The sequence below is a fragment of the Strix aluco genome, chromosome 1 (genome assembly GCF_031877795.1).
Source record: "Strix aluco isolate bStrAlu1 chromosome 1, bStrAlu1.hap1, whole genome shotgun sequence".
Classification (NCBI taxonomy): Eukaryota; Metazoa; Chordata; class Aves; order Strigiformes; family Strigidae; genus Strix; species Strix aluco.
In genome coordinates, this window is record NC_133931.1 from 153,001,648 (window position 1) to 153,028,391 (window position 26,744).

Sequence of the window (26,744 nt, forward strand, 5' to 3'; positions counted from 1 at the left end):
ACTAGATTTTTTTGTATTGATACTGTTCAACTCCATTTTATCAACATCTTATTATTTTATCAACATGTCTAATGAAACTTACTAGTTTGACATGATTTGGGAGATATGATACCTATCTATTACTATATATATATATATATGAAAAAAATTATTCTTACCAAGATGACTTGGAAAAGAACTGGAAAAAGATGGATTTCTTCCACAAGGCTGTAAAAACATATTTTAAGATTTATTTAAAAAGAGAGGAAGTGAATTCTTACTTAACACATTAAACTCACAAAAGGAGCAGAGTAGTAGAATAGCTGTTGCCAAAATCCATGACCCAGAACCTCAGTCTTTAACTAGCTCTTTACAAAAATGAGCTCCACTTCAGCTATTAAATAGAAACAGCAATGTTATACTGCTTTGAAAATTACTTCTAGGTCTGCTTCACTGATGTGATTCAAATGAGTGGAAGAGTAATTAAATTAATATTTTTTAAATGGCAGAAATTAATAAAAATCCATAAATACTATACATACTATGAAACAGTCAGCATGCACCATTAATAATTTGAATCAACAGACTCAGCACAAATAGTGAAACTATAAATATGCTGTGTTTTTTAAAGCATGAACTAACTTCTTGGGTTTAACAGATTAATATAGGATACATTTGTCAGACACTTGTCTTGACAATACTGAAGAGTGGTTACCCAAAAGAATTTAGCTATATTCTCCTGAATTTCAAAATCAGATACAAACCAGCATATACATACTTATAAGAAAGAATATTATTCTGAAAAAACAGTAATACTTTACATGAATCCAATCCTTTCTATTCTGAGAACCCAAACCACTTCATATTTATTAGTAAAGCATGTCTCTCACAAACACTACAATGACATACAAATTATATCATTTCATACTTTTTCCCTATATCATACTGTCTGATTGTCCCTTTTCATTACACACTGTACTAGATGCCTATTCACCACAGAGAACACCAAACTGTGTTTCAAAGGTTTTCTCATGTCTTTATAACATTACTGAAGTGCTTCATAAAAAATAGGTAGGTTCAGCTTTGTGATACAGAAATAAGGTAAGACTGTATTATGAAATCCATGTAATAACTGCAGAACTCAAACACTGAGAGCACATCTGAAAGTGTTGAGGATGCCTGCTATGGCTATCTGCTCAACATGAGGCAGATGCTTTTGCACACTTGAAAAAGTGGGAACTCAGCATATAACATACTACAAAACTGTCTTGCAAGAAGTATGTCAGTTAGAAACACAGAGTTAAATTATATAGTTCTCTATGAATAAACAGGAGTTATATTTGACTAAAAGAAGCATTTAGTTTCTCATTTGAAGCTTTACTGTGTAATACCCTATACTGACTTCTGGTACAACAATAATCAGACTAATTCTGTCTGGTAAACTATTCGTTAAAAAGAACACATACGTTCCTAAAATTACATGTTTCCATTTAAGAGTTTTCATTCATGTCCAGTAAGAAAAGATAAGAAGGTATTATTTTTATGGACAATGTAAGCTAAAGCACTAGACTGTGAACTGAAGCAACTAAAAGGAATTGCATGTTCCCTTCTTTGAACTTAATGAAGAAATTGAAAGGGGTCTAGAACAAACATTCAAGGGTCATAAAATCATCACATGCTTAATTTAAGATTAGTGTCACCTATCAGAGCCCTGGTTGTCCATATTTGCTGAAATCGTGTTATGTAAAGGAAATACAAAAAGAATGAAAGGCATGCTAACAGAACAACCATATATATTAAGAACTGAGAAATACTTAGAAATCAGATATGTACATTAAGTACAAATAATGGGTTTGTATTTCATATTGTTTTCCTATTTCTCTGATCCTTGCATTCACCTAAATGTAATAATCTGTATGAAGTTGGGGTGGGAGGAGGAGCCTAGCATAAGAAGATCTATTGCATTATACAGTACTGGCACATGCACCTACAGACGAGTAAAACACAGCGACTAAATTGGTTAAAACATAAAAAACCAATATAATTTTGTGCACCTATATAAACATTAATGTTGAACTAGGCTGTGACTTAGTTACCAAATGTGTTCATTTTTTCCTGCATACAGAAATGTGTAAAAGCACAAGTTACACCCAAGAGAAAGAAGAGTTTATGTAAGGAAAGAAACTCATTATTTCTAAGTTAAAAAGTTTGAATTTAAAGACAATTTCTGTTCTTACTAAGTTGATGGAAAAAATATCCATATACAGTGGAAACCCCAACAAGTTCCCTACACAGGTCAGGAGAACCTAGAAGCTATTCTTCTCTGTGCCATCTAACAACCCTTAAATAGACAGTTATGGCACCTTGGACACAGCCAGGTCATAAGAGAGTCCCAGGATTGCAGATAGGAAGAGTTATTATACTTGAGGTTCATTTTCCAGGGCCAAACCTACTAGTTAAATTAAAAGCTTAGACCATGCCTGTAAAACAGAGTTTTGCTGATGTGGGTATAACAATACTGAATGTAAAAAAGGTCATTTAAACACCACAGACTCCCAAAAAGAGCAACTACTGTAACAGCAATCATGCTGACAAAATGCAGTTTTGCCAGCACAAACCTTCTTATGCTTAGGGCATATTAGAATTACTTATCCCAGCAAAAGCTGCTTACTTTGATATGTAAGCAGCATTTAAACTGAGAACACGTTGGCAGGAAAATACGATCGAGTACCAAGAATAGCTAAAAAACCCTAGTTTAGGCAAAACCTAGAAAAACGCTTTTGTAGCAAAGAGTATATTATGAAAGAATAGGTTTAAAAAAATGCAAGCAGTACTGATTGTTACAGCATTACAAAGTCACCTATAAATTCTGCTGAGGTAAGCTAAGACAAAACTAGAGCCAATATGGGTATTCTTAAAGGTCACCTGCAAACCTTTATGACTGAAACAAGAAAGAACTGAAGCCTTTAAAGAAAATTATACACATAACTTAGATAAAGCATAAAGTTACATCAAGCAATGTATTAAAACAAAGCTTAAATCTGATTTATCCCAACTTTGCGTATATGTGCACGAGAGAGAGTGACATTATCACATTCTTCACTGCTATCTTACACAGTTTTACAAAGGAAGTGTCTTAAAGCAGGTGAAAGAGGAATATAGCTATAGAATTGATTTCATAGAATGGTCATATTCTAAATCAAAAGTAGTTTGGTTCTTTTTAGACTTCTATAAAATTTATAATAAATTAGATCCTATCTCATTTGGAAAACATACAGAATTATCATCATACACATAAGCAAATCATAATACTAAACACAAAGGACTTGCCTTTTCTTCTCGGGGAAGAACTGCAACTCAGGGAGAAAAGGAGAGTTTACAGCGTTTGGAAGAGGGGCTAGCCACTCACAATGATTACAAAGATGCTGTGAGGGTATGCAGGGCGGATATCAGGAGGTCTAAAGCCCAGCTAGAAATTAATCTGGCTTCAGCTGTCAAAGATAACAAGAAATGTTTCTATAAGTACTTCAACAGCAAAAGAAAGACCAGGGAGAGCCTCCATCCCCTGCTAGACGCAGGAGGAAACATGGCAACGAGTGATGAGGAAAAGGCTGAGGTGCTTAATGCCTTCTTTGCCTCAGTCTTTAATAGCGAGACTAGTTGTACTGAGGGAATCCAGCCTCCTCAGCCACAAGACAGAGACTGGGAGAACGACCTCCCCACAATCCAGGAGGAGACAGTCAGTGACCTACTGCATCACAGAGACACACACAGGTCTATGGGACCGGATGGGATACACCCGAGGGTGCTGAAGGAGCTGGCTGGGGTGCTCGCCAAGATGCTTTCCATCATTTACCAGCAGTCCTGGCTGACCGGGGAGGTCCCCACAGACTGGAAATTGGCCAATGTGATGCCCATATATAAGAAGGGTCAGAAGGATGATCCAGGAAATTACAGGCCTGTCAGCTTGACTTCGGTGCCCGGGAAGCTGATGGAGCAGCTCATTCTGAGTACCACCACACAACACATGTGGGACAACCAGATGATCAGGCCCAGTCAGCATGGGTTTATGAAAGGCAGGTCCTGCTTGGCAAACCTGATCTCCTTCTACGACAGGGAGACCTGCTTATTGGATGAGGGAAAGGCTGTGGACATTGTCTACCTTGACTTTAGTAAGGCCTTTGACAGCGTTTCCCACAGCATTCTCTTGGTGAAACTGGCTGCTCATGGGTTGGATGGGCACACGGTTTGCTGGGTAAAAAACTGGCTGGATGGCCGGGCCGAAAGAGTTTCAGTGAACTGAGTTAAATCCGGTTGGCGGCCGGTCATGAGTGGTGTCCCACAGGGCTCGGTTTTTGGGGCCACTCCTGTTTAACATCTTTATTGATGATCTAGACACGGGGATCGAGTGCACCCTCAGTAAGTTTGTAGATGACACCTAGTTGGGTGGGAGTGTTGATCAGCTCGAGGGTAGGGAGGCTCTGCAGAGAGATCTGGACAGGCTGGAGCGATGGGCTAAGGCCAACTGTAGGAGTTTCAATAAGGCCAAATGCCGGGTGCTGCACTTGGGCCACAACAACCCCCAGCAGCGCTACAGGCTTGGGGAGGAGTGGCTGGAGAGCTGCCAGTCAGAGAGGGACCTGGGGGTGTTGGTTGACAGCCGGCTGAACAGGAGCCAGCAGTGTGCCCAGGTGGCCAAGAAGGCCAATGGCATCCTGGCTTGTATCAGAAATAGCGTGGCCAGCAGGGACAGCGAAGGGATCTTACCCCTGTACTCGGCACTGGTGGGGTCGCACCTCGATTCCTGTGTTCAGTTTTGGGCCCCTCACTACAAAAAGGACATTGAATTACTTGAGTGTGTCCAAAGAAGGGCAACGAAGCTGGTGAAGGGTCTGGAGCACATGTCGTACGAGGAGCGGCTGAGGGAACTGGGGTTGTTTAGTCTGGAGAAGAGGAGGCTGAGGGGAGACCTCATCGCCCTCTACAACTACCTGAAAGGAGGTTGCAGAGAACTGGGGATGAGCCTCTTTAACCAAGTAATAAGCGATAGGACAAGAGGTAATGGCCTCAAGTTGCACCAGGGAAGGTTTAGACTGGACATTAGGAAGCATTTCTTTACAGAACGGGTTGTTGGGCGTTGGAATGGGCTGCCCAGGGAGGTGGTGGAGTCCCCATCCCTGGAGGGGTTTAAGAGTCAGGTCGACATAGCACTCAGGGATATGGTGTAGTTGGGAACTGTCAATGTTAGGTTAATGGTTGGACTGGATGATCTTCAAGGTCTTTTCCAACCTAGATGATTCTGTGATTCTCATTTAAATCTACATCCATATAAGCAACACTGGCTCAAAATAACTAGTCATCCAATTTTATAAGACTTGCCATCAGTACAACCTGAATTTTTAACACACTAACAATTTTCAGAATGAGATTATGCCTTCAATTTTGCTTTCAAAAAAATATGCAAGATCTGTTTTTCTAAGATATCCTAAACTGTGTTCTTGCAAAACACAAACCTACTTGAAGGACACTGAACATCGAACCAAAGGCTTTTTGCTACAGGTGTGATCCCTTAACAATTCCAGGCACCTACTATGAAGAGCCTTAGAACAGGACTTCTGTTTTAGAGTTTAAGCGGTCTGTCCCAGCACTTGCATAGAAATGGAAGTACCTTATACCAGAGTGTGGATTTACAATGCCTTGCATTCACTTCTTTTGGGAATAATTCCGGTACACGCTAATGAAGGCAGTCTTGAGGAGAAAGCATAAGACTAACTCCTTTCTTATTGAGCATCAGGAACATCTGTACTGGCTCCCTATAGAGAACTCTTTCTCTGATGAAAAAGTGATGAGATATTTCAGTTGTATGTGTTCAAACTGGGTATTATACCAAGTTTGGGGGGAAAAAAAAAAAGAACAGCGAAATCAATAAAACTTCTGTCACTGACAAAGCAATTTAATAACATCACTATTCTATTGCTCTAATTAAAATTGTCTAATAATTAAACATTCTCTTTTTTTAAAGTTTTAAAATAAATTCTCTGCTCAGATACAAAACTGTAAATTCTACATATCCAGATTGCTCTTTTCCTCCTTTATAGGTAGGATTTACCTGTAGGTAGGCTATACCTACAGCGGCAGCTGGTCCCTAAATAAAGGAAACAGGTCAAAATTCTTCTGTAAAAAAACAGAGCAGTGAATTTTCCAAAACACTGTGACTTGTGCTTTTAAGTTAATTCATTTTCAAAAATCAGTATATTATAATATTGCCACAAGTTTTTATAAAAAAGCTGCAGAGTGCTACACTTGGAGTAAACACTACTAATTAGTCTTTCACTTCTCATACAGAATAAATACCTTTTATAGAAGGGCAGCAATGAAACAAGCAAGACATACCTCACAATAAAAATCAGGGGTTAATACACAAACGGAATTTGATTTTTGACCCCTGACAAATTACTTAAGAATTCATGCTCTTTATATCATGATGCACTGCAGTCTGCTGCTGTTCATGTCTATTTTTGGTCTGGATAGTTCACAAAAAAACCCAAACCCGTAAGCATGCAAATGCTTGTATTATCAAACTGAAAAGCTGTAATAAAGGCTAGAGAATGAACACAAAACAGCCAACACATCCATAACCTCATGCCATTTTAGGAGCATAGAAGGATAGAAATTTGTTGGAGATATTCAACTGAAAACTCCTTGATATCAATTTCATACAGTAAGTAAACTCTGGGATATGAGTTTCTAAGTTGGAATAGCCTCTTAGGGCCATTGGCACCTTGAATAACTTAGAGAAGAGTTCACATAAATTTACTATTTCTGGGCAAATCACAAATAATAAAGATCCACCACTGAACCAGAAAGTTTCAAAGTCATCTTACTGCCACACTTTCATACGATGCCCTTCAGTAGCTGTTCAAAGGCAAAGACAATGATCTTACCATTGATTTTAAGAAATATTATACCAAGGCACAATTTACAATGGTATCTACCACAAAATACATCAGTAAGAAGATCTATCAACCTTATCTTTAGGGGTCCCAATTATTTTGAAGTCAATTTTCTTGAAAAGAGTTATTCTTCAATTCCAGTTCCTAAGCCTTCTCAGCAACTCTAGTTTACATTTCAAATGACCCAAGGGGCAAGGAGGTAGAGAGGACTTCTGAAGTTTCTGCAGGCAGAAAATTATGTTGATAGAATAATTAGATTTTTATTTAATGCTTTATATTTTGTAGTAGGCAGAAAAGGAAGATAAACACAATGATAAAGATCTGTATGTAAAAGATATATACATCACCATTATTTGATGATTATCTATTTTAAAGTCCTTTTACAAGTGTATAATTAATATTGAACATGGGAAACCTAACAAGGAAAGGCTGACTGCTATTCATAAACACAAAGGAGCAAGATTTGAGAATCCAAAAAACTGTACAACTCCACTGTAAGAAAAAATATCTGAAGTAGGATATTTCTTCTTTCAAATATCTTGAGTATTTGCTACAGCTGCCAAAGTATGTGAAATTCAAGGAAAATATTTTTCAGTAAGTATAATATGAAGATTTGTATTAAATGTCCTGATTCATAGCAGTTTTGTTTTTATCACGTATCAGCAGTTGAACTCTTATTCAATTATGTTATTCCACTAATTATGAGGTGAAATGAAAGGGGCTTACTTTCAGTCCCAGCATAAGCTCAAAAAACGTTTGTTGCACACATTTATTGGAAGGGTGTCGACACAATGCCAGTCATTTTGTCAGTCGCAGCAAATTTACTGAGGGAGAACAGTTTGTATTTTCAATTCCTGTCCAGATTTCACCTCCAAAATTTGTATTTTTATAGGAATATTTGTCTTTTGAAATGTCTAAATCACAATGTATTGTATTTTACCAATTTCACATTGTTTCCTAAAATTTTTCCTTGCCTATTTACAAGTTGTATAGAATACCTAATCAACAATCCTAAAATAAAATGTCCCCCTTTTTTAATATAAAAACATAATACAAAATTATTTCCAGTCAGTGAAGCAGTAATTGGGAGCAGGCATGAAAATTATTATTTTTTTTTTAATTAGAAGTGAATTGAATGTGTTATCAGCCCCAAATATTACAGACCTACAACATGGTATAAAACAAGAAATGACCAAAAGCTTGAGGGACACTAAGGGTTATAGTCATAAATAAAAATGTTTGAAGCTCTCTGACAAAGTTGTAGCTTCTGCAACTGTTCTCTGCACACTCAGTGGCAACATAAAAAAAACTTTGCCTTACTGGAATTATACCCATTCCCTGCTTTTTAGGGTATAAAAATCTTTGCTTCACTTTTAAAGAGAAATTACATGAAATCTGGCCCCTAAAAAAGATCTGATTTTAAAAACTCTATTTCCTTGCCTTGAGTACTAAGTCCTGGGGCATATGTTGCTTGAAAAATTTATATTGATATTTCCACTATGTGTTATCTTCATGGTCTCTTGAAACCTTTGAGTTGATGCTTCCTCACAGCTTTGAAAAACAATTGATTTAGTCTAAAACATTAAAAATACATAGTCAAGCCATTTTCAATAGTTTCCTATTTTCTTCCTTGCTGAGATGATAAAATATTTTCATTCACTCCAATGTCAAACATTTGAGATTTAAGCCCGTAGTGTTCCAATTCACGTTGTTGATTACACTCGAGAAAGGACAGATTACTTCTCTGAATGGACTATCTGCAAAGTGCTAGGATCTATAAAGTAAAGTAATATGCCAGGCTATTCCTAGTTGACCAATACCATCAGAATTTAAAAAAAAGCAACCTTCTTCCTGAGAGTAGATATTTAATTTTTTTTTTTTATATATACATACCCTAGCTTTCTATATATAATAAATGTAGTTGGTTCTGTTGAGGGCCACCAAAATAGTCCAATATTGCCAGTGATAATACTTACACAGTTTATTTCAGTTTGTTCAGTGACTTGTTTCCATATGGATACATGGCTGATAATTTTTCTATTTCACTTATCTCTTAAGAAATTAAAACAGGAAAACTATGCATTGATTTACATATTATACAAACTTGCAGAAAATGACAGAAACTAATTTACAAAGCCATAAACTGACACTAACCATGACTTTGATTAATTCAGTTTTTCACTATCATTTTACAGATTCCCCCCCCGCCCCCCCCCCATAACAATCAGAACTGTATTCTGAGCTCTACATGATTTAGAAATTACAATTTACTAGAGAACAAAAGCTCCATTTAGGGACAATTTTCAAAATTTAAGGAGAATCTATACCACAGTTTGCAAATACACTCATTCTATTCAAATTGTCTTAACACACTTTAACATTAGTTTTATTTCACTATGAAAAAAAACATTTTTCAGGAACACTGGACTGTACTAATGTGTCCAGTCTTAGACGAAATAACTGGATGATTGTCCTTTCTGCTAAAGACTGACTTCGGAGACTCATTTCCAAGTCCCTGATCAATTTGATTCAAAGGATTTAGTGAGTACCCCAGTTACACGGTTCAACTGAAACAAAGAATGTCAATCATCCATTCCAAATTTTGATATTTTGCTGAAGTATATCTATCTTTTAGTTTAGACAAAATAATATCTCTCAATAAAATTTCATTAAGAGTTCACGTTATCAGAACAGAAAGCAATAAGGACTTAGTGATGTAATTAATAATCAGTAAGAGTTCTGTGGAAAAGAAATGCATATCTTATTTTAAAAATACACATCTCACAATCAGGCTCTTGGACTGTCTATAAAAATAACCATACTTCATAAACTTTCAATATCAGATGAATTAAAACACAATTAATTTCAAGTATGGTCAAGTGATCATGAAAATTTCTGATAAACCCACTCATCTTCTGAAGTATGAGAAATGATACAATTGAAAAGCTTTTTATTACAATCATGGTATCTCACTCTGAAAACTGATTTTAAGATGTATTATACCTCAAGAAATTTTTCAGCTGCAAGGATGAAATTCATTAATAGTCACAAATGGAACTGATGAAAGTCTAGAAAATCTTACTTCCTTTAAGGATCCTAAACCATTTTTTTTTAGCAGAGCTTTTTTGATGTTGTTGCTATTAAAGCTTGAAGACTAATATTTTCTGAAGTTTTTGCTAGGTTGTGATTGCGTATTGTAGACTGTTATTGTATCCAACTGGAAAATAAGAAAAACAATTCCATTCTTCCTTGGGTTTTAAAGACTTGTTTGAAGACAAGGAAGCACTAACAATGTTAGTCCTTTCTCCAGTTCTGCTACTTTTTAACATTATATTAAATAAAAATTGCATTAAAGTTTTTATAAGTTAATTTCCAGATTTTTATTTAGCATAAAATACATCTTGATGTTTCACAGAATTGTAATATTGTCTAAAGTAAATCAATAGCTGGTTAAACAAATTATTTCAACCATATCTCAGATACTTCTCCAAGGCCTTTTTATTTTTTTTAATTTTTTTAAGCATTTGTGTATTTACAAATTTAAAGTCAAGCCTGACTGAGATTTCAGCCCTAAGTAGCTACAATTCCTTAAACATAAACTCATCATTTGCTAAATAATTTTAACTGATATGTCAAAAAGCTTCAGAAAATTCTGAAAAAACTTTTAGTCATATGCTCTTAGTCATATGATTTAGTTTTAGGTAGTTCTGCAATCAGCAGGGAGATGGACTTGATAATCCTTATGGGTCCTTTCCAACTTGAGATATTCTGTGATTCTATGATATGAAAAACACAATAGTATGTCAAGCAACTTTATCTTGCTACTGGTCTTCTATAGCTACACACTCTCATGCCTGAGAGTGTTTATGCATAACTATTTGCATGAATAAGGATTGCAATTAGTCTTTTACATCAACCAAGATCTTCAGTTATTGTTCTTATCCCTAAGAAATTATATACACAATTTTAAAAGAATAAACAAGGATGAGAAAGTACTTCGTTCACCAACAAAAATCAATGTTCTACCTTGGAATATTTACAAGATGACAAAGCATTTATTTTACACTTCAGACTTCCAACACTTTGCTAGTCAGATAATATTAATGAAAGTGTCTGAACCCATATGGTTTTTTGAAAGGTGATCTGTAAGGTGTAAACATAAACACACCTATCTGCTAAATTACTGACCTATGTTATCAATGCACTAAATAAGGAAGGTAAAGCAGGCCTTACACCTTCAACCTAACTCATTTGAGGCTCTTCTCTTTTACATTTCCTGCAGATCATGGCACAGCAAGAAGCAAGGAAGCAGAATAAAGGACATTATGTGGGTTTGGGGCCTGTTCTAAAATACAGTCTACAGTATTGTAAATCCTTCTACATATTCCCCACCCCCCACCCCCACCCAAAAAATTCTTACTGAATTTAAAACAAAACAACTTTTGGATTGATAGATGGCTGACGAGGGACAAATGGCAGGGGGTGAGTGAGAAAGCAAAGGTCCCAGTTCACACACCGGAGATTGCTTCTTCAGGCAGTCAACTAACATTGATTTCAAGCGTTCTCAATTCCTACGAACTTTCATTCTACTACATGACAAAAAGGCTGTCACAATCTCTGAGGAATGGCAGAAGTTTGAAAGAGATACAAAAGAAGGCTGGCAAGCCTTCCACAAAGCAAGACCTTTTCTTCACAGAAGCACTTGTAAACAAGCATCTCAGACATTTTAAAAATAATTAAGGAATATCTAAAGGAGAAGAGAACCATTAAAGTGAATTTAAGCCATCCATTCAACACTGTGATTAAAACCTGAATTGAAAATTATGATCAACATTTCAGATTTTAATTTGTGTAGAGACTGCAGTTCTCGCATATATGATTACCTCTAACTGTTCTTTCTATGCAGAGTCTCTAGGGAAGAGACTGGTAAATATTTTGGAACTTGCTAAAAATCCAAACCCATTTTCTGTTACTGAAAGAAAGAGGACACAAGGGCAAATACATCCTTAGCTGAAAAAAAAAAATCTAGATAAAAATGAAGCTTTAAAAAAAATTATTTTGAATAATTATTTACTACAAAGCTACGAAACAACTTGATCTATATTCATTTAATAAAACTAAGCAGATAGAACACCATCATTCAATGTTACAATAACAAGGTTATCTTTTCAGTTCTCTGAACATTTCCTCCATTAAAAAAAAAACACCACACAAAACTATCTAAAACATATGATTTACCTATCAAAGAAAAGCAAGAGCAAGAAAACGATGAGAATATTTGGGAATAGTAGCATTTCTGAATTGGATCTGCATGAGGATCGACGTGTTCTCATCATCCTAGAATTTCCAGTAATAAAAAGTAAATGCATGTCTCTTTATATATGTAGAGAATATGGGCCTAAAATCAGATTTGCAATATTCAGAGCACTGAGGAGGGATCTGGGCAATCTAGCCAATATGAAGGCTTAAAACGCTCCCACCTTCCAGGTTCAGTAATCAATACCCATTTAGAATTCACAGTCTCATGCATTACACAGTCAGTTTCTTTTCTTTATAAAAAGGGCCAGTTTAGGGTTTCGGTGTGTTTTGATTTAATGGTTACCAAATGTCTTCCTTAGAAGTGCAAGACAGACCTAGGTTCCAAACTACTTCTTCAACCCCAGCTTTCTCTTTTTGAGGAAATTTAGCTAGTCAGTAGGCTATGTTCACTCTACAGAGGGTTACACTCCAACCTCTCTTTGTGAAGCTCTCCTACTGAAGAGAAAAAGAATTAAGAGGTTTATTAGACAGCAAAAAGGAAGAATGACTTTGTCACCTATATTTTTAATTCATCATCTGAACAAGGGAAATCTTGAATCCCTGGTGATATTTATGTACTAAAAAAAAAAACATACAAAATTTACAGATATGCAAATTCTGCAAAAATCCCTTTTTAAGTGCTTCAGTTCTTTTTTGTAAAACTTGGTCTTGCTGTAAGGGCCCCAATTTATCAGTTCCCAATGGGAAAAACAGAAGTATATTTACATTCATTTTTATCATAAATTAGCTTGGAGAAGTTCTAACAGCAGCATTTTTCTTTGTAGGGAATGCACATGAGCAGCTGATGGAACTGGGGTTGTTTAGCCTGGAGAAAAGGAGGCTCAGGGGAGACCTTATCACCCTCTACAACTACCTGAAAGGTGGTTGCAGAGAGATGGATGTTGGTCTCCTTTCTCAGGTAACAAGAGATAGGACAAGAGGAAATGGCCTCAAGTTGCACCAGGGGAGGTTTGGATTGGATATTAGAAAAAAATCCTTCACAGAAAGGGTTGTCAAGCATTGAAACAGGCTGCTCAGGGAAGTGGTTGAGTCACATCCATGGAGGAATTTAAAAAAACATGCAAATGTGGTGCTTAGGGACATGGTTTAGTGGTGGACTTGGCAGTGCTAGGTTTACAGTTGGATTCAATAACCTTAGGGGTCTTTTCCAACCTACATGATTCTATATGGTCACCTGCCTCAAAGTGCGGTGTCAGTAAAAGAGGTTATAGACAAAACTAACAGAGACAAATCACCAGGACCAGACAGCACTCACTCAAAACTTCAAAAGGAACTACAGAATAAAACAGCTGTTAACTGTAGTGTGTACCTTATTTAAAACTCTCTGCTTTCATGGGAGAGATTTAAAAGACAGAAAGTGTGATGTTATTGGATACTAACTTTTGAGAAAAGTCAGATGAGGGGGTGAAAATCTGGGTATTACAGACATTCTAAGCAGAACAAACAAGTAGAAGCTGTTCTGAAGAACAGAACTGGTGGGCACGCACAGAGCAAGAACCAAGGCATTGATTTTAAAGGCATGAAATGTCAAATCCATGACAGATCTTTGAAAAAGTCAGTCAGCATGTGGACAAAGAAAGCTCATTGATACAGTATTTTTGAGCTTTCAAAATTTATTTTATAAGGACCCCTACTAAAGGCTCTTAAAAAACAGGCAGTACTGTTCAGATTGCAAAAAGTACAGCTAAAGGAGACAGTATGTCAGAAATTCATGAAGTAGTGTTTGCTTCTTTTTCACTGTAAGAACTTGATGGCATCAAATTAAGAAGCAATTGCCAGATTAAACAAAGAAATGCAAAGAAAACCCCTAAGGTTGATAAATCTTCATATGCAGGTGATTATGCTATGGCATAACTATTAATGCTGAAAGTTATTTGTCAAATATCTTTTTGAACCCACGTAAATGAAATGAAAAATTACTCATCAACAGCTACTATCTACAGAACACCACATCTTCTTACATGGCTTCTGAAAAAACAACTCGGGGCTGAAAAAGCCTGCAGAAAGTATTGCCACTCACTTGTCTTCTTCCTACAATCTTCTCTCAGCACCTACTGTTGAACAGAAGACAACGGTTTGGATGGTGGTTTAGATTTGCTTCATGCTGAACAGGGGATTTGTGGCAGAACTGGATTCATTCTAGTCTGCAACTCTAACTGTAGTACCCTAACCAGCTGACCCTTCCTCATTACCTGCATATTTTTTATTTGCTATTCATATTCATAATGGCAAAAATTCACTATTGAAAGTAAAAATAACCAAGAATGAATGGCGTTTTCTCCTGTTTAGTGCTCTACATTAAGAGAGGAAATATGTGAACTTTACAATATGACATTTTTCAATAATTGACTTAACAGTAACATCAAATAGTAGCCTCATATTTTTAAAGCATAGACATTCAGCAATTGATCAGCAACACAAAAGAGGAAGCAAAATTACAGGTTTAAGGTTAATAGCTAATTTCTTTACTAAAGGGGAACTTTTATAAAATGTAACACTAAGGAGTTGCGTTTTATATTAAAAATGGTGATTAGTATTACAGTCAGTACATGACTAGACTATGAGAACTCAACTGCAATAATGAACTCTGACCACTGCCTTTGATATGAATTACAATGATGTGTGACTTGACAACAGTGTTATTAGCTGACACACAACTTACCCAGAAACAGACTCTTGAAATGTTAAGTCTTCCTGCCTGGTGTTATTCAATAAAGCAACGTATATGCAAATGTGATACCAAATAATAGGAAAAGCAAAAGATGTGAGAGACTGAAAGAGTTAATGCCTCAAACGCTGTGGCTGCACAGCGCTGCGAGCGGCAGGTGCGGGCAGCTCCTGCCAGGCACGGGGCGGGGGGCATGCCGGAGGGTGCGCGGTTCCGTGTTGCTGGCCAGAACAACTCGCAGAGTTTATGTGAGGAAGGGGCTTCACAACCCCCCCAGCGGTGCCTGTGCAGAAGATCGGGAGTTACATAAGTCGAGCAGGGGTTCAGGAGCCATATAAGTCCTCAAGGGGTGTGACTGTAATTAGCATAGGAAGTGAGACTAAAGGCGGAGACTAGCACTAAAACACCGCCCTCCCTCACCTTGCTTGTAAATGAGCCCAGCAAAGGCCACCCTTTTCCTCGCTTCACATGTGAATACCAGGGGACCTGTGTCCTCCCACCTCGCATGCAAATAAGCCAGTGTATCTAAGGGACAGCAAGTCGTACCTCAGTGTGCACCCACCACCATCACCGACAAGACCAGGAACTGGACTGGAGACATTGCTGGAACCCACGGTGATGATCCTGATCTCTCCCTCTATTTTTCTATCTCTCTCTCTCTTTTTCATATATGTTACAGGCTGTTCAGCCCTTTTTTAAAATAACAGGGTTTACTATCCACTATTGATAACTGTTTACAGAGCTTTAATGGGGTTTAATTAGCTTAAAAAGGTTTAATTGGCTTCTGTTAAAACATAACTTCTGCCTTTAATAAATTTTTTAATTGATCGTTTGGTGTTATGTCACCTTACTTTAGCCCACAGGTGTCTCGAACATCAAATATCGGAGTGGGTGGTCCAGGACAGCCCTCTCTAGCAATAATTGGCATACCTATTAAGGTCCAGCCACCTCTCTGAAGACCAGGTAGCATGCAAGGGGATTCATCTCTTACCAAATTAATGCCTCACCCTGAATGCAACAAAAGATCATACAAATTCTTTGCTGTTTTATATTAGCATCAGGGTTTTTACAACTCAATTTTCCTAGATGTGAAACTAGTGTAAACAGAATTAGGTTCAAAATCTACATAGATATTCCCCAAAGTTCTAATAAAATTGTATCATCTTCTGACAAATCTCTCTCAATCCATCTGCATTGTGACTTTCTCACTAATGTGTACACCTCTAACATGTAATTCTACTGTTCAGTTTGGTTGGACTAGGCCCTATAGGCTTACCTGTTATCAGAACTACTCCATTTTTTCATATTCATTACAGATAACAAGAAAACACATAAAAACAGAGAAGCAATTTAGAAGCAAATAGATCTACTTTTTAAAGTGAGCATTTAAACCTTAAACTAGAAAATTAAAATGACTAATGAGAAGAACAAAGTGTTTTTAAATCAATTAATATAAGCCCACATTAATCAATTCACCAGGAAAGGAAAGCACTGAAGTCCTAGATCTCTAGTATAATGGCAAAGAAACTACAGCAGGTTCAGAGATAATCTATGCACAATGCTAACAAGTGCTTGTGAACTGAATCACAATTCTACCAACATAAACCAATTAAAAGCACTACATTGAACTCCAAAGAGTTTGTTGGGTTTTTTTTACTGTTTGTTTTTTGAAATAGAGGGCAGGGATATTAGATAGACCATCTCAGAATATACTGAAATGTAAACAAATGCTGATGTAGAACATCATGATGTAAGAGGATCAATTTATTATTAACACCAACTCTAAAATGTGCCTTTAATAGATAATGCATGGGTACAAACAGTAGGGTAAATGAAGTTTGAAAATTGGACCATTCTTGGATGATTCCAAAGACATTGTAATAAAGAGTTACTTTAATTAGTCAAGACAATCTGCTGCAGTGTACAAGGTCAATCCATCTATCATCTTCACAGATACTAGATCTGTGGTATTTAGAAGCAGAGGATTTTTTGTGGCTCTTCAGCACCTTCCTATTTTGTTTTCTGCTGCCTCTTCCCCTTTTCTAGATCAGCACCTAATGTCTGTCTAGGAAATTTACAGTGAGGACAGGAGGTGGGGAAAATTCCTTAATTTGCTCTCCTGTCCTTCAATCCACCATAAATCTAAGAAGGGTCACACCATTAGTTTTTAGATTATTTTTTTCCCCTCAAGAAATGACCTTAATAACAAAATACTGGAATGTGTCGCACTCTCAAGATTATTATCGGATGCAATATCTGACACTCCCCTCACCTCCACTCTATCTCCTTTACTGTCTCCCTTCCTTCCAACCAAAAATGTCTATTTTTGCAACCCATAAAAACAAGACTCCATAGTTTCAAGTGTTTAGCTTTCAGATATATTAATGTCATCAAATGCTATAAGTTTCTGACTAAAGGTAAGTCAAGTAGCCGCATAAAAGAGCACACAGCAAAATATACAGCCACATTTCATAACCTTATCTGTAAGGCCAAGAGCCAAGCTAAGAATCATTACCCAGTATAAGTTTCCTGGACTAGCACAGTATAGAATAACTTACAATAGTCAAAATATTTAAGAAAAACTAATGGAAACCATATTAATAGAAATTAAAAAATTCACATCAACTCCTCCTTATTACTAGAAAAATCTAGCAATCTGATCCATTACCGAACACAACAAAACAGTGTACAAGACTCAAAGCAGGAACCAAAAAACCCCCAACCCTTAACAAATAGATTATGTCTGATTTTCTACCCGTACATATAACCTATACATTAAGTTGATAAACTTACAAAGGACAAGGTATCTTATGATACTGCTCTCTTTGAAAAAAGACTTTGCTGGGAAGGCAAAGAATCAGGAAGACGACCAACTAAGAGAATTGCATAAACTCTGCTCCTTCAGAAATCTAGCCAAACAAATTATTTAGTGAAAGTAAAAGAAGAGGGCCAGTAAGACATGGGAGAAACAGAAAAATTACAGATGTGTTAGTATCTGGAATCTAGTAGCTGATCCTTAAATAACAGTATCGGATACACTGGTATTTAAAATTATTAATAGTTCATTGCATATCTACAGCTGCTCTTTGATAAAATTAAGAGAAGAATTGCAGTCTGTTTCAAGAAGACCACGAGGATGAGTGTGCATCCACAATCGACCTGCATTGAACATAATGGCAAATACACACAATTCCTCAAATAAAGAGAATTCATTAGGCAGAGGAAAAGTGCTGCTATATTATGCAGCATTCTAGTTACAGAAATATTTTTTATGACTCTTAAAGTATTAGAGTATCTCTGGGTTAATTCTAAAAATAGAAAGCTGCACTATTTATTTGTATAATCCATGAAATCCTGCACTAGCATAAACAGCTTTTATACAATAAAAATACAATGAAGTACATTTACTGTATTCAAACCCTTTAAAATCTCAAGCCACTGTATTTCTTAGTTCATTTTAGTCTACTTAGTATATTAAAGTACTGTTCACAGTAGCATCACAAAAGATTAAGAGAGGATGTTTTCCTCTTTTGTAATAAAACCAGTGGGAAAACAAATTAAATTTCCTTCCTTATTTTTTTTTTTTTATCTTGTGCTCATTTCATTCAAAGTAAGACAGTATGGTAGTGACTTCTTAGCTGTAATCCTATGAAACACCACTAACAGACAATGGTAAGTGCAAGAACAAACTCATTTCCTGGGCAGATTCAGGAAAAGGAATAGCTGTGTGTGTGCACACATATGTGAGAGAGACTCTTCCTTATTACTACCAACAAATACAGTTTAAGTTCTATGCTACATTTTTCTTTTTTTTTTTTTTCTTTCCATCACAAGAAGAGAGACATTAAGATACTTTTAAACATACTGAGTGTACCTAGCATACCAAACATTAAAATCCATATTTAGGAACTTAAAAGGGTAGCTATATTTGCAGAAAAACCGAACAGCTTTGAAGTCTAAACCTCTTACAAACACATCACCTTTGTCCTAGTACAAATACGCTTAGCTCGACAACAGTTTTGATAATGTTTTGGTACGAATGGTTTTTTACGTTTTTAATAATTTTAATGCTAAAATTCTTATGATTTTGTCTCTAGTGTTTGATTGGTTAAATCCATATTAAAATAACCTGGATCATATGAAATTGGCACAAAAGACATGATTTGTGTTCTATAACAAATTCTCTCCCAGGATTTTCTACATCTTCTAAGTGCTAGTCAAAGTAGTATGATAGTGAGATCTAAGTTATTGTTAATTCCTAATGGAAGAAAATTAATTGAAACAAAGAGAACCCAGAACAACAGAGTTGTATCACCTCACAGAAGCAGAGCTGTGTTCAGTCAGGGCCACCAACAGTTTCAGGGCATACACTGGTACTGGGTCTGGAGCAATCAGAATGTGTTCATACCTGCAAGGGAAGGGGGAAAATTGGTAGCAACAGAGAAAAAAAAGTCAAGAGATGCGTGTTAAAAAGTTGATATTAAAAATACATCATTTCCTATTTCCAAATTTTATGATAACCACAATGGAAATACAATGCTGTTTTGAAACCATACAAAGCAATAAACAAGACTCACTTAGAAACAGTACTTTAAAACCAGCATATTAACTTTAAAAGCAGCATTAACAAAGGAACACATTATTTTTTAGAGAGAAACACAATTATAAAATATGTAATAATATATATAAAACACATACATATTTTTTAAATATAAATTATATTAAAATATATTTAGAAAACATTAATCTTGTCTATATGCATATGCTTTATTTACTGATCTATATTATAATTTTTTAAAAAAATCTGATCTTCAAGAGACAAATAGAAACCCAGCCTTAAAGTATTAGGCGGAAGATTTATTGGGTGTTCAGGAAGACCATCAACCAACTTATATATGATTAAGCTCTATACTTTGTTTACATACTGATTTTTCTCAAAATTAAATATTTTACTTATAGAATACTTGCATTGAGTTTTATGTTTTATTGGAAATTTCAAATAATATTGCTTTAACTACAGCATACTTCCATTTTCCAAGTAATATGGAACAGAACAATACAAAAATACTTCAAAACAATGTTTATTGAGAGCCATGGCAGTAAACATAAAACTACAAGAAAAACATCTATGAAACATTTCCAAACATCACTTCATGGAAATCTTGGTAAGGGAAAACAGGCTGCTGAAAACCAAAATGGACCTTGACGTTGCTGATAACATTCCAGTAAAGCCTACCTGAACAGGGCTTTTTTTGTTTAAATCAAAATGTATCTGGACAGCAATAGGACACAACGATGGAAGAGAGAAAGCATAAAAACCCCCAGACTCAGTCATGCCAAAATACCAACTCTGATTACAGTGGTAACTATCACGTGGAAGAGATAGAGTTGGAAGCATTAATCTCTTAATTTGTAAAAGAAATACCCTGAAGAATTAATCAAGTACACACAAAAGGATGATCTGTAGGAAAATGTGGTATGTTATCATGTTTTGTGCAACAAAACGCTTCCACTACTCTTTCTTCTTTTTGTGTTCTGATGGAGGGAGGGGGATGGAATCAAGCACATCACCAGGAATTTTACTTCACATCTTGAGGTCCCTAGTGCTGCCCATACTGAGGAATGTGATCGCTTCCCACCGCCTGGGTGTTGGCATGTACCCTACTATGTGCTGGCTCTTCACTGGAATGAAAATCCCCTCTCCCCAGGCACCACACCTTGGCACTCCAATTTACACAGGAAGGAAACCTAGAAGGAGATGTGGTGCTTTCCAGCCAAGCCTCTGATCTGGACAACTCTTAAGATGAGGAGGATGAAGCACACCAGCTATGCAGTCTTGATGTAGCCTGTGGGAGCTCCTTCACAGGGGCTAACATTCCTACACAAGCACACAGCCAGGCAACGTGACACAGCTACTACATATTAGCTTGAATGTGCTGCTGTAGAGCTGCAAACCACATCAGCGAATCTACACAATTAACCAATTAGAAGTCAGTGTTGACTTCACATCTTCAGTGATTAAAATCTCTCCTTTACAAATAACAAATTCCAGTTCCTGAAACAAAACTATTTTTCACTGCTGATTAAAAAGTCCCTTTCTTCGTAGAAGAAGAAGATATTATAATGCATTAGTAGACGCTGATCCTGGAAGCTCTACATGCAACACATATTCCTACCAAACATAATGGAACTATTTGCATTTTTTTTGCAGAATCCATGACTAAATCTTTTGAGGCAAGCAAAGATGCTATCAGGTGACTCAGGTGCCAGAAGTCATCTGCTCACCACAAGACATCGATCTCGGTCTCCAAAATGGTAATTCCTAATAGTAATAATGAATGAATCAGCCATGCCAGCTTAAAAATCTGCCACTTGGCAATATACTTGTTTTATTATAAACACATCAATACCTTCCCTAAACAGGGTCCACTTTAAACAATCTTAAGCCTTCTACATACTACATTTAAGAGAGACTATTGCTATTGTGCACACTTAGCATCCTAATTCCTCAAGGTTCAATAAAAAAGTTACACTTTATTTCCTTTTAATCGAAACTCTATTCCCCCCTCCCCCAAGACAACTTAGTAAAGGACATTTCTAAGGGAAGGTGCAGTGCTCCATCAAACCAAAGACCATGTGAGAAAACACAGATTACTGAAGTCAATGTTTTAGCAATTAATATAAATACATAGCCTGAATAAAGGCAACTAGGAGCTATGAATACATGAAACTTCTCTGAAGGGAAATGTCGTGGTTTGAGCCCAGAGGACAACTAAGCACCACGCAACTGTTCACTCACCGCTTCCCCTCCAGTGCTGGGAAGGACAAAAATGAATCAAAAGGCTCTGGAATGGAGATAAGGATAGGGAGGGGTCACTCATCCATTAAGGGTCACAGGCAAAATACAGCCTCGTTAGAGGAAGAAAAAGGATGTCACTTTAATTAAAAGCACTAACCAAAACAACACTTAACAGACAGAACAGGACAGTGAGAAGCTTACCACATCTTAAAAACACCTCCCTGCACCCCTCCCTTCTTCCCAGGCTCAGTTTTGTTCCCTATTTCTCTACCTCCTCCCACAGCAGCGCAGGGGCAGGGGATGGAGGGGTGCACTCAGTCCGCTGCTTCTTCCTTCAAAGTAGGGGGGAAGCACTTTTCTGCATTCTTCCTGCTGCTCCACGTGGTGTCCCTCTCATGGCAGACAGTCCTCCATGAAGTCTCCCCACCGTGAGTCCTGCCCATGGGATGCATTCTTCTCGAGATGCTCCGGTGTGGGTCACCTCCACATGTTGCAGTCCTCCCAGCGTCAAACTACAACTGCGGGGGCTGTCCTGGGCATCCTCCACTGGCAAATCTCTGCTCCTCCGGTAGCCTCCATGGGTGGCAGGGGGGGTGGCCCTGCTATTACCACAGGATACAGGGGGGCTCTGCTCCGGTGCACCTGCTCCCCTTCCTCCTCCTTCCTTTTACTGACTTTGGTGTTCACATAGGTGTCCTTCTTGTAACTCCTCCTTCAAAGTCCCCCTCCCTCAGGTTTCCCTTCTTAAATACATTATCGCAGGGCGCAGCCACCATCACTAATTGGCTCAGCCTTGGCCACAGGCAGGTCCAACTTGGAGCCGGGGGAGCTTCTAGAAGCTTCTCACAGGGCCCACTGCCCTAGCCCTCTCCCCCACTACCAAAAAACCCTGCCACACAAATCCAGCACAGGAAAATATTCTGTGCTTGAGATACTTTGTTAAATGAATGAGTTCATCCAACGATTTCCCTGCCACTTCAAAACACAAATCAATTTAGTAACAATAGTTTTAGAGAGCATTTTATAAGAGTTCTGTAAACTCTAGGTACTACACCCAGAGTTATTTTGTCAATCTTTTCTATAAGGAACCATGACAAGAGAACCTAAAGATCTGGGGATATGGATTCTCTTAAGCTCTTAAAGACTGAACATTTTATCTACAAATTATCTCAAGTATCTTGAACTTTGTACTTGCAGAACTGGCTTGGCAGTCTACTAAGAACAAGCTTTCAAATGAAATAAAACTTTATTTACACATTCCTCTCCTTTTGCTGGTTCTGGCTCAAATTTCAAATGATATATAATTAGGAATATTAACGATTAAATGAAAAAGAGCTGATGTTTCAATTTCTGATAAAAAAAATCTGGATATGTAACAGAAAGTATTTGCCTTGTATTCATTGTCTATAGCTGAAACTTTAATTCTGGTTATGAAACACTCAGCAAAATAACCTTTCAGTGAACTGAAATTTAATGAGAACATTTCATTCAATTCAATCAAAATCCTGTGAAGAAGTTACCATTCTGATCTACAAATGCACAAATATTTAATGGAATTACTATTTTACTGATGATGCATAAGATGAGAAAAAAGTAGTAACCACTGCACTCCTGCATTTATCTCAAAACAAAGACCATTTAAATTTCACGCATAGTGACCAAAGTTCTATTTCCTGGGTCAGTTCTACACTTAAATAAATTAACTTCTGGAAGATATTTATAGGAATTAAATATATACACAAATGAGTACCATTATAATCTTCGTTAAAAAGAATATCACATGTTAAACCCAGATGTCCATCCCTCCATACTCAACAGCTCTCAGTTCTTAAAAAGTAGAATCAAAAAGTGTTGAAATACCTACTGCCCATGAACAAAGAGCCACTGTATGCCTCTGCTCTTTTGACTGTCCTCCAGCTGAGTCACACTCTGTCTCATTCGAACACAGCAACAGAAAGACTAAACAACATCAGCAAACACCTCTTCAGCCTCCAAATACAAGCTAGTTGTCTCTTCCCTTACTTTCTCAGAGTTTTCAAGTAACTCTTAACTTCTCAGGATAGAGCTTTACGTTAACTTTACGAGTATGTTACACTGAATCTTAGGCCTCCCTTCTCTATAGATTTAGGCCAGACCCCTTTGCATTCAGATAAAGCTTATTTTGAGAACTGTAGAGAGTGTATGAGGATTCATTCCTACCTCCCATCAATATTTTCTTATCCATACCTGGTGAATAAAACTTACCTTTCGTGTCTTTTTTGACATCCCTTTGGATGCTTTGGTCTTTTAGTTTCTTTTTGAGCCTTCTCCAAATTGAGCTTTGAGACTTTCAAGACAAAACTGAGATTGAATTTTCTTTCATGCAGAAAATCTTCTCTGCTTTGTTCCCTCTGTGCCTTCTTGCATTGATTATCTGCTCCCCACAGGTGAACATATTTACTAGGGTTTGGCTCAACCCACAGGTTCGAGTAATTTATCAAATATGCAGACACCAGTCAACTATTTCTGAATCACTAGAATATTTAAATACTGTTTTACAATGCTCCTAAGCTAGAGTAAAATTTGTTCCAATAAGTTCCAATATATTCTAAATATCATAAACTTCAATATTATTTTTTTTTGAGATAATCCCAATGAGTTTTCCAAATACAAGTATCATCATCTCTATTGGTGAGATAAAGGAATTGATTCAGAAAATACTTAGAGCCTGGAACCAAGACTCTCAGCTACTGCAAGACCCTTTTTCATATATCTACAATGCAATGCATGCAAAGATAGCACAGGTGAAGTCCCCAAAGTAGGATCATATTTAGTCTCAGACCAGAAAGCTCTCCCACTCAATTGAGCTAATTAGCTTGGAGACAGGAGTATACTGCCTGTTTTCCTTCTAGTTTGTAATTAGCATGACACACACACACCACAGCACCCTCCAGTTCAATGAGAAACATAAGATGAGCATGTCTACAAAGGGTAAGTTTCAGAGCAAGGACAGAACTTAGTCTTGCTTGACTCCAGGTCTCTTCCCCTATCTGAAGAAAATTATCTGACAGCTTTTAATAATGCATATACTCTATTTTAAAAATAATATTTCCAATTTCCATTTTAATTCATATTGATAAATTCTATATTTCCCAGAAAAAAAAAATAATGTGAAGAAAGGTACGAAAATAAGCATCTCTATAGAGCTCTAAGATTTCCTTCGCATTCTCTCTTACAGAGAAGATTACACATCTTGCATGGACAGAACTTTGATCCTCAAACTGTAAGAACATTAGTCAGTTAGCAAGAGACAGTCTCATTTTTGGGGAAGGCACTGTGTTTCTGATCATAATCCAGCACGCATTCCTCCACCCTTCTGCCACTCAATGTAGGGGTGGGGAAAAATTTTCTCACTTAGGGCAGCTAAGTATTTACAATTATTAACTTTTGAGGGCCACACATTAAAATACACTGTAACATTATTAGAATAATGTGAACGATAAATGATGACTTATCATTATTGTATTCATCTTGCGTTCGTGGTTTTCTTCCCTGTACTCACAGATGTTAGCATCCCACAGCATGTATGTGCATAACAGAGAGCTGCCTTTATGCTCACCTGCAGGTCAGTTTGAAATGACAGGCCTCATTTAACCATAAACCATATAAATGAAGTTCCAGGCCACATGTGGCCCACCAGCTGTAGTTTCATCTACTCCACTGTAGGGTTTTTCTGCTGCTCAGGGCAGCAGGCAAGGACAGCAATTTAGAGGTAATAACCCTTGGGTGGATCATGGGGGACTAATACATCCTGCACTAGTCCTTTTTAAAAAGACACATGCCATTCCATATGATTTCAGAACATCTTACATGAGGGCACAATATCCAAGATAGACAAAAAGATGTTGCTCTTAGAATGTTCTGACTTTATTAGCAGAACAAAGAGGAGTATTTAAATCACAGCCTGAAAGCTAGGGGAAACTTGTTTTACTCTAAGAGCAGCCAGAGGCACAGTATCAGAAACGAGTGTTGCACAGAAGTTGTGTTTCTGTTGTATATGACAAAGTACTAAATAAACCTAGAAGATATGCTGGACAGAGAACTCTGGCAGCAGTTAATTGCTACTCCTTTTTGTTTTGCCATTTAAACATAAAAAAGGGTAGTTAAAACAAGTATGCTGTCAAAATGGATTGAGTATCAAGTTATTCCCCATTACAGGAGTAATATTATACTTACTGAGGCAGCAATGAATCCCTAATGAGAGACAGAAGCTTGCTGTTTGAGTTGAGGCTCTCCCCTTTCTCCTCAGCCATGACCTCGTGGCTTAAAAGCACTGATGTGGTTTCTGAGAGCACCCGCAAGCTGAAGAGTCTCCATTCCACTTGAAAATAAAGGTGCCAAGAATGTGACCACACTGAAGTCTGATTAAAACAAAATGTGGAATTCATGGAAACTGTAGTTGATGTGGCCATATACTTACCATTCTGACTGTGGACCAAAGAAACTAGTGGTGGGAGGATACAGTCTTCAACCTAAAACAGAGAATTAGAAAGATCTGCCTTAGATTATTCACAGGGGAAAAAATAGAACAGAGATACACTATCAACTATGTTTATTCCACTGCTAGAGCCTTTAATCAAAGAGATGAATTATCACAAAAATTCATCCATAATCACTCTTATAAAGCAACCAAGTTCACTCTTCTCTGGTAAGGTCTCAAAGTTACAGACAGTAATGTACTTTTATAGAGAAAACAACAGTAACTTTGGTATAATTCATTAAGAGTGAATTTTAATTTTAAATACAGAATTCAGTGCAGATGTAAGATAAGAAAAAAGAGTATTAAAATATCTATTAATCCTGATGCTTTAATCCATAAGCTAATCATCAAATAGAGTTCAGAAGAAATGTCCTTCTAAAACAAACCTGCATAGAACTAAAATACATCAGGAAAGATGTACTACCTCTAATGAAATATCCTTAAGCTTAGCAGAGTGTAAAATTTTAACTTCTTCCATTCTGGTAATACACAGTCTTCCATTAAAAT

General features: G+C 36.9%; 1 protein-coding gene across 5 annotated transcripts in view; it reads right to left on the reverse strand.

The window, feature by feature from the left end:
* The window catches only part of ULK4 (unc-51 like kinase 4), a 252,397-nt gene that overhangs the window by 128,961 nt on the left and 96,692 nt on the right, over positions 1-26,744 (reverse strand). For all 5 annotated transcript variants that reach the window (XM_074840823.1, XM_074840813.1, XM_074840835.1 and 2 more), the window contains exons 29-32: positions 26,178-26,229; positions 25,934-26,078; positions 19,235-19,327; positions 159-207 (exon numbers count right to left, since the gene is read on the reverse strand). In XM_074840823.1, coding sequence (XP_074696924.1) covers positions 159-207; positions 19,235-19,327; positions 25,934-26,078; positions 26,178-26,229 — 339 coding nt within the window. The remainder of the gene's footprint in view (positions 1-158; positions 208-19,234; positions 19,328-25,933; positions 26,079-26,177; positions 26,230-26,744) is intronic.